General features: G+C 40.2%; 1 protein-coding gene across 1 annotated transcript; it reads right to left on the bottom strand.

Moving 5' to 3' along the window:
- ccnl1a (cyclin L1a) lies at positions 1 to 8726 on the bottom strand. The gene is made up of 10 exons (XM_026367792.1): positions 8420 to 8726; positions 8101 to 8175; positions 7409 to 7518; positions 5614 to 5734; positions 5432 to 5496; positions 2918 to 3017; positions 2683 to 2787; positions 2283 to 2536; positions 1972 to 2070; positions 1 to 1822 (listed from the first exon to the last, which is right to left on the bottom strand). Exons 1-10 carry the CDS (start codon positions 8657 to 8659, stop codon positions 1345 to 1347), a joined length of 1647 nt encoding a protein of 548 aa, XP_026223577.1. The 5' UTR covers positions 8660 to 8726; the 3' UTR covers positions 1 to 1344.
- Positions 8727 to 9299: the final 573 nt, after the last annotated feature.

Raw genomic sequence — 9299 nt, 5'->3', positions numbered from 1 at the left:
TTCAGTGGCATAACTCATTTATTATCGAATAAAAATAGGACATTAACTCGTGCAGACTAAAACCAGTGTAACAAATTGACAAACCCTAAAACATTCTGAAATCAAGTCTGCATCCCTGCTGTAAAAAAAAAAAAAAAAAAAAAAAAAAAAAAAAAAATCAAAAACCAGTTTGCCTTTTTTGGAAACTATACAAAACACAAGCAACATCTGCCCAAAAAAATAAAACAAAAACCATTCACCTGCCAGTCCCTTAATGTGCAAACATCTTTCCTGAATGATCATTTTTATTTTACATTTATTCATTTAACTTTTCCACCGAACTGTTCGCTTTTATAAATCAAAGCGTTCACATTTTGTCAGTGGACATCCATCAATCTTTACACTGTAAATAAGTTTCTTTTTCCCAAAGTTCATAACTTCACATGTAAAACCAAGAAAATAAAGACAGGCTAAGGGGATGTGGAGGTGTGGAGACAGGTTATAATAGAAAAAAAAAAAAAAAGTAAAACACGTACGCGGAGGAAATGACAGGTCTGGGACTGATTTCACAATGCACTAGTGCCCTCCCTCAGCCACTGATCATGTCTGACCCTGTGCTAAAAGGTTCAGCACGAACATACAAACAGTCACTGCATGGTGGCTGCTGCTGCCTGGGTTCCTCAGATGCACACCTTCAGTCTACACCAACACAACATCTCACACCTCTGCCTAAGAGACAGATATGTGCTGTTGTGGAGACACGTTAAATTAATAAATAATCCACCAGCGAGATATCTGTTCACACAGATTTTAACAATGTTGACATAAATACTGCTGATGTCGATGCTTTATTACAAGTTCTCAGTGGGACAAAAGGTAATGTTCAGGGTTCTACGATTTGGTGTATGCAACAAAATTTACAAGTAGAAAACAATTAGCATTCCTGTAATTTATACCATTTAAATGAAACCTTTCGGGGTGCATATGAGAAATCCAGAAACCAAAATATGTTGGTAGGAAGCTGGTAATATGATTAAAATTAAATCAAACTTGGTGTGTTCTCTCAAATACAGCACACGTGCAGCATTTGACTCAGATTGCTGCAGCATTAATAGGTAGCAGAAATTACATTTATGTCCATAATCAGTTGTAGTAAAACGTAACCATCTGAAGAACCTGTGAGATGTTTCTGCTAACGTCAATCCAGCTGGCATGGACTTTAAATTAACATTAAATAAACAGATAAGGTTCTCATTGACTTGCTGACAGAATTCAGAGAATACACCAAATTTGATTACTATGAGTATAGGGGAAACATTTCAGTGACCATCAGCCCCAGAACTAGTCTGTTGGGATGGGTTTGTCTCAACGCCGGTGACGACTATGTCCTGAGTGCCCACTACCGCTGTGGTGTTTGCTCTTGTGGCTACGTTCCCTCTCTCTGTCCCTGTCGTAGGACCGCGACCTTTCCCTCTCCCTCCTGTCTCCTCGATGGCCACTTCCTCGATCATGTTTGTGTTTCTTTGTAGAGAGGTCAAAGGAGCTGCGATCTCTGTCTCTCTCCCGTTCCCTCTCTCTGTCCCGTTCCCTGTCAATTTTGACTGGAGTGCGGGAACGTGAGCGAGAACGCGAGCGCTTCCTCTTATGTCCGGATCCTCCACTCCCGCTGTTGTTATGGCGTCCGCTGGACTTTGAGTCACTGTTGCCATGGTGGCTGGTCTTGGACTTGAGATGGGGTAGGAGTGGTGAGGGTTGATGTCGCCGAGGTGATGGACTGCGACTGTGAGAACGAGAGCGTGAACGAGAACTGTAGGTCCCTGAGCGACTGCGCCTACTGTTGTAACTGTGAAAGTAAAAGAAAAAGGAAAAAATTAGCAATCAGATAATTAAGCTAAAATGAGGCTCATTGTCAGAAGCTCAGTAAGAATATTACACGTTAATTCTTAGACTAGTAAACTCACAATGTCTTTATAATAATGTAAATAATCTTACTGTCTGCGAGGAGAGCGAGATCTAGACCGAGAACGTGTTCTCGAACGAGATCGACTTCCACTCCTGCTGTTCCTCCCAATTTTCACCTCTTTCCTCAACCTGCGGAATAAAAAGGATTAGGCTAATCAGAAAGATCATTCGTCAGCACATATTTAAACTATTTTAGGGATTACAAATTGAGTCCCTAAAATCTCCATATACATCGTTTAATTTTATGTTGTCCGACATGTCAGTCTATCCTCAGGGCTGACAAAACAGTTTACAAACATCTTCATTACTAAAATCTCTGTAAAATTTTATTAGTTTCTTACCCATTGTAAGGACTCTTGTTGACCTGAGTCCGGTTGTCTGGCTCCTTTTTAACTGGCTTGAGGGTCTGGGGGTTCGGGGACTTCTCCTCTACCTTGACAACATTTGGGGAGGAAGGCTTGGAAGCAGGAGAGAAGCCACCCAGGGTAGAGAGTGCAGGGGTACCATCAGGGTTCAGGCCTTTGGCTTTGAGTTTAGCCTCTGCCAAAAATACCTTCCTTCGCTCTACCTCCTTTTCCAGCTGCTCATAGTTGGGCTGCACAAGAGAAATCACACTTACAGTTGTCAAACAAGCAGAGTTAAACAATGCAGCTTACAGGATTGTTGTGACAAACAGCTTCTCTGACAAATAGGGAAGATTAGTGTAAAAAAATAAATAAATAAATAAAAAGGACCACGTACCTTCTTCCGAGTGTAGAGTCTAAGGGTGGTGATACAGATGTCTTTAATCTCATCTTCACTGGCTCCAAACAGCAGGTACCAATGAGGTCTGGATGGCAGGGGTATCTGAAATAAAAAAAAAATATGTACAAGATGTTATAACACTTACACTATACAGATGATTTGATCTGAAACCATGTGGTGAAAATGTGAGACGTAAACATATAAGTATTCATGGCAACAGGTGGCCACTGACCTGCAGAGCTCGAGCAGCGAGATATATGCAGGCACAGGCGATGGTCTCTGCTTGGAACCTCACGAACACATTTGTCCTCAGGCTATCATTCATGTAGTTCCTATAGGGACAAAAAGAACAAACCAAAACATAGCATCTTCTCTACACAAAGCAACCTCTCCCCCATACCCACATTGTAGACCACAAGCTATTACTGCCAACATTTAAGAGATACAGTGTTAGCTTCATATTTAAGACTTTTCTTTTAAATACCAAGTCTAGTTAATTCTTACAATCAGCATTGAGCAATGTATAAATTGCCTTAATGCTCTAACTGCTCTAAATGGTTGGAGTATAGGTTAGAAATTGTCCACTGGATGATTAGAGACCACATCATTCAATATTATTTTTAGCCTTAACAGAAATAGACACAACAGACACATTTTAAAATTTACACAGCGCTGAAGTGATATTTGCATTTTGATTTGTGAAGTTTAACTTTGTCCATTTCTCTCTGGGGCATCCATGGGAGTGCTGTATGTCACAGGTAAAGCATGAAGACACGAATGGTAGATAATCTAATGAAGATCTGCCAAGACGACCATACCACAATATGACCCGAGTGTAACTATTTTACTATTAATACTAGTGATGGTCAATACAATGGCACATGCAGGCACGCAAATGTACAACATTCATCCAAGGTTCAGTGGCCACTTTCAGATTGTTACATCTGGGAGAATATACAGGCACAGTATGTACAGTGACATGCACAACAGCTACTTTTTGGGAGTCAGTAGATTGCTGATGTGATCAACAGATACAACACTGCTCTAATTTAATATATTTTAAAGTCTGTATATTTAGTATCTGAACCATAAGGAATTTTAATAATGCAAGAAAGATTCAACTGCAAATCCCCAATGAATTACTTAAAATAATAACTTTCTTGAGTTGAAACTGACTCCCATAAGTTCACTGATTCAATATGTCCACAAGCTCATTCCACTATATGCAATTGCAAGACTGACATTAGATGGCAATCTATGTGCCTCTATTTGGACAGAGCAAAATCTCAAAACAGATTATGTTGGTGGGTTATCTAGGAGAATGGATAAATGAGATAAGCCACTGGGGGAAAGTAGGAAAAATAAATTGGCCAGGATGTTAATCGGGCAGGTACAGGATGGTGTGATCATCTATGTCCTTGAACATAGAAGTCATTAAGACAAAAAACGGGTGATAACAAAAACAACATGACAAACTCCCTAAGAAAGTTAGTCGAGACAAGACCTGAAAAGAACTACAACCCAGCCAAAAAACTTAAAAACCATACTAAAACTAATCAAAAAGCAGTGCAACATCCTTTCTACAGTTGTGACACTTCTCCATTTGTATACACCATGTGTAAATTTCCAACCAATCAAAACATGTATACTGTTCTGCTGGAGGTTTGTTGAAAACCTGACATAGGGTTTACGTCCAGTTTAACCTGCCCTCACAAAAGAATGACCTAAACGTTACTTTCACAGGTCAGTCTATGCCAAAACTACTACAGAACACATGGCCGTTGGATTCTGACTGCTGAGTGAGTGAGACAGGTCCTTCGAGGCAAAACATGCGAACTGGATCAGCCTGCAAAACAGACATGTCTGGACACCACGTCAGTTGGGGACAGGACACAGTAATCTGCTTTAAATATGAAAAGCTGGTGAAAAAAGTAAATCTGCTCTGGCTAAGTTTACTTCATTGTTAGATGCAAGTAAACTATAAAAAAAAAGTATATAAATGTATCTGTAGCTACTTGGCAAAATAGGTATTACAGTTGAAACCTTTGTAGCAAGACCAAAAAAATACAAATCCTTTTGGACACCCAAGAGAAAACAAGACGATGTTGGCTGTTGGGAAAGGCCCGCCCGCCCCCTTCAGTGAATCTCGGCATTGGGATTGGCTGTCTGGAGAGGGGCAGCCAGCCAATAGGGGGAGCTTCCTGAGGTCATGTGGTTGGAGGAGGCAGAGTTCAGAGGTTCTTTATGTGACTTACCAGCATGGACTACCCTTTAATCAAAGAGTAGAGAGAAAGGACAAAGTTAAACCAAGTTCCCTGGGCACAGCAAATCAAACAGACTTTATAGCAAAGCCATGTTAAGGGAAAACAGAGAGTGAGACACGTAACAGGTTTGCAATAAAATAAATTGCTCCATCAAAAAAAAAAAAAAAAAAAGAGGTGAAAAGGTTAAAATGGAGTGAGGGAATGTCGCGGTCAGACCTGGGCAAAATGGTTGTTGAAAGCTTTTCAAATTCGTGCTTAAAACATGAGACGCACTTGAATATCACTTATCTGACAGGTGCCGTTTCCACATATGGGTCTGTCCCAAGTTCCCAGCAGATAAATCAAGTGCTCTTCAAGTAATTCAACCATTTGAAACTCGTTCAACTTCATCTTTAGCCCAGGTCTGGTGGCATTTCTTGCAGACATGACACAGGTTGCTGCTGTTGGGGGGATGGTCAGTAGAGAACAAGGAAGGAACTTACCAGGCCGTCTGGACAAATGTCTGGTTCTTCTCACATTCCAGGACTTGAAGGTACATGACAATAATCTGGAAACACAAAATTATCATGTTAAACACATACAAACAAATCTACGCGTGGCACTGTTAAGGTGGAAGTACACTGCACAACACAAGTGAATAACTTTTAGTGTGGCTTAAACTCACCTTGTGTGGATGCTTGACATGCACACAGAAGCCCAGCTCCTTCAGGACCCGCCGTTCCGCTTTGATGACTTGGTTTTTGGTATTTATGTAGTTCTGATCAAGTATCAATGAACTTGGAGTCCTAGTTTATAAAAGGAATCAAAATAAAATATTTCCCCCTTTCAAAACAAAAGTGAAAAAGAAAGTGCCCTTTTGTTCTTTTGTACTCTGCTTTTTTTCCCGTTTCAACCAACTCAAAGCAAGCATGCCTGACAGTTTGCTGGGGTTTGTGGACTCCTGTGGTTCCAGTGAAAGCATATGGGATCTGTAGACAATGCTCAAACACCCTGTGCCACAGCTTTAACAGAAATATCAACTCAGATCTTTGCCTATATTACTACCTCCTTCCATAGGAAAAATCTGCCAGTCTCCTGATTTCAACTATAAAAACTAATAAACTATTAAAGCTAGTATTTAAGCTCATAACCCACCAGAATATTCAGACTGATAATTTTCTTTCTTAATGAACTATATTTTGCTACAAAAGTACTATTGCACTAAACAGCTGCTTGTAAAAGCACAGCATGTAAAATACTAATAATGCAGACACTGCTAAACATTATTTTATTGCAATCATAGCCAATGTTTCTAAAATAAAACATGCATAAGATCAAAAAATCACACAAAATGCATGTCAACCTCTTTATGTCCAATTTACTGCTACACTAGAAAAACAGACTAAACGGAACTTAGAAAATATTGACGTCCATCTAACATTTTTTAACACAAGTGGGGAGTAATTCAGTATTTTTATCTCTGGCAAACATTGTGAATACAGTTCTATTCTACGAATCACATGCTTGGGAATTCCTCTCTATAATTAATATAAAGCCCATTATCAAAATAGATATAATGATTTTATCCACATTTGGCCAGAACAGTCCAGCCACAAATGTGCCACAATTCCTGATACATAACAGCCTACCAAAGCTACAGTGCATGCACTGACCTCAACAAACAAGGTGATATTTCTATAAAAGCCATGGTTAACAGTTGGTGAATGGGGTTTTGCTCTTCAAGCATGAACAAAAATGAATGGTGCAGAGCAGTCAGAAGAAAACTACATTACCCAACGGTCCGCAGTTATGCGGACTGATACCCAAAGCTTAAGAATGAACCACAGGAGTCCTCAAGGCGCCCCGGGGGCCAAGAACCTTCGGCCAACCTGTCATCCCCGATCCCAGTGCCCCGCAGTGGATCAGACCACGGGTGTCTCCCATAGGAGGGGGTGGGGTGGGCCTGGGGGAGGAGAGAGACCCCCTCGCATCATGGTTGTCATGCCGACTGCTTCATCTTACGTACCATTCCACATCACCCAGGCTTTGGTAAATGTAGCTGGTCGCTGTTAGTTGGTTGCAAGGGAAAAAAGAATCCAAGTTAATGCCACGGTCTATAGTACTGACATGAACAGATTTCTATGAAGACAGAGGCACTCTCAAAAATAAAGCAGTCGTGCCTTGTCTTACAATGATTAAAATGCACTCCAGTTTTAAAGTGAGTTTGTCGAGACTTCAGTGTCAAGAGTAATGTCAAACTCAGATGTCATGTTGACAATTACACTTTTGAAACTACCAGTGAGGGGGAACTGAAAAGTTTTAAAATGGTTTAGAGTACATGGATAAACAGAAGAGCACTTTCACAGTAAAAACAGTTCATCATACAACATTGGATAAACACAACAAATGCAATGCAGCACAATTCATAAAACAAAAATATTATCCATTACCGAAAAAAAAAACTTATTGTTGATACTTACTTTTTTCCTCTGAGCTGTCTCAGGTGGTGAAAAACATTGATGACATCTCGTATTCGTCGTGGCGCTTCTTCAATCTTGGAGGCCAGGTTGATACAAGCCATAGCAACAATCTGTTAAGATACGCAAAGGAAAAGTTGGAAGAAAGAGTTCAATAACTTTGGACATGCAAAACAAGGGCCCACATGCAACAAACATGGTAAGACATTATGACAAAATTTACAAGCCATAATTTATATAAGTGTATTAAAGTATTGAATTGATTATAACTTGTCACAACAGGAATTGATGGTAACGTCAATATAACAAATCATACTGTTATTTGTACTTTTAATTCTAGCATTATAGCATAGGACAACGTGACTGAGGGTGATGGAGTCAGATGTTTTCAGATGAACAAATCAAGAGTAATCTCTGTAATGACAGATTGTGTAACTGAGATTAAACTGATCTCGTTTGCGAGAAACAAGTCACCCTGGAAAGCTAACGTTGAATTAATCTGTTACTCAAGTCTAGAAAATGTATATTCGTTCTACTTTGGGGTTTGATACATACGTCTCTCAAATCACTTGTAGAACTTGGGTAACGTTACAACTATAGACAATATGGCTGCCACGAACGTAACCACAACGTTATGCTAACATTGCTACTGCTACCACCGGCATGACAAAGATCCTCAAACTGTAAGCACTTACCTCAAAACTGTGTTTGACGAAGGACTTGGAGTAGAAGAAACGATGAAAGAGAACCTGTCCAGTCGCCATTGCCACCTATGAAAAAACAGAGCATTTGTACTTTGTCTTGTATAACACCTGAGATAACCTCGCACAAAAGACCGCCGCCATTTTAACTCCACCACGCCAACGTCAAAGAGCTAACGTTAGCAAACTGCTAATAACCAGGCCACGGCGTGTCGCGGGTTATAAAACCTGTGAACCTTAGCTAATTACAAGTAATACACAAACAAACCAACACAGCCAAGTTCGGTGTTAGGTTATTAACTGCTAAGTGTACCTGTGGTAGCCGCAGAAGAATGCCCGCCGACTGAATCAATTCACATCCCAGGATGCGAAGGTCGGTCTCCGTGTTCAGGTCGAGGCCGTCGAGCATGGAAGGTGTCGGAGAGAGCCTTTCCTCGGGTACAAGCGAGTTATCGATCGTAAGGTAAACTTCCGAGTAAACTTTGTCACCAATGAGGATGCCATCGTTGTTTGTGGATGCGTTGGAAGAAACAGAGAGAGGACCTGCGGCCATCTTCACCCGAGAAACAGCAGTTACAGCTCAGCCAGCCTCAACGGAAAGACGGGGTGAACGGCAAAGCACGTGACGTCACCTCCCTGCCGCTACCGAGACGTCAGTGCACATCCGCGGTGAGGAAATAGACCCGCAATAATGAAATACTGGATAAAAACTGTATTACTTTATTACAAATATCAATATTATGATGAGATATAACATGAAATAACCCCCCGCCTTCGCTTACTTATATTTTCCTGGTGTTGCTCCTTTATCGCGACTATATATTAAGTCTAATAAGAGTAGGCTCCAGCACAGTTTAAGTAATATTAATAATATTAATTAACCTAACTTATTGTCTAAACACATAGTTACACATTAATGCATCTAATAAACTATTTCACTTTCTTTTTATTTTTTTTTTTAAGAGCGGTAAATTGCCTCATGATTCATTCAGGAACTCTACGTAAGCTTCGCTTTTTGACCACACCAACGTTTGTGACGGTAAATCATGAATGAACCCTCCAACAAAAAACAGCTCAGTCACTGTGTAAAATTATTATCACAATAAAATTATGACCCCGAATTCATAACGACACCGTTTAACAGGCCTACAAATATGTTAGGCATGTCTATTTCAACAAATAGGTTTATAACT

The sequence above is a fragment of the Anabas testudineus genome, chromosome 13 (genome assembly GCF_900324465.2).
Source record: "Anabas testudineus chromosome 13, fAnaTes1.2, whole genome shotgun sequence".
NCBI classification, from domain to species: domain Eukaryota; kingdom Metazoa; phylum Chordata; class Actinopteri; order Anabantiformes; family Anabantidae; genus Anabas; species Anabas testudineus.
This window is presented reverse-complemented; position numbering and strand designations above follow the sequence as displayed.

Bases quoted from the DNA above. Each gene is read 5' to 3' on its own strand.
- ccnl1a (XM_026367792.1), bottom strand. From the start codon at position 8,659: ATGGCCGCAGGTCCTCTCTCTGTTTCTTCCAACGCATCCACAAACAAC. The intron at 5,735-7,408 runs GTAAGTATCAAC...TTTATAAACTAG, and splicing joins AGACAGCTCAGAGGAAAAAA to GACTCCAAGTTCATTGATAC. The intron at 2,537-2,682 runs GTACGTGGTCCT...TCTCTTGTGCAG, and splicing joins GACTCTACACTCGGAAGAAG to CCCAACTATGAGCAGCTGGA.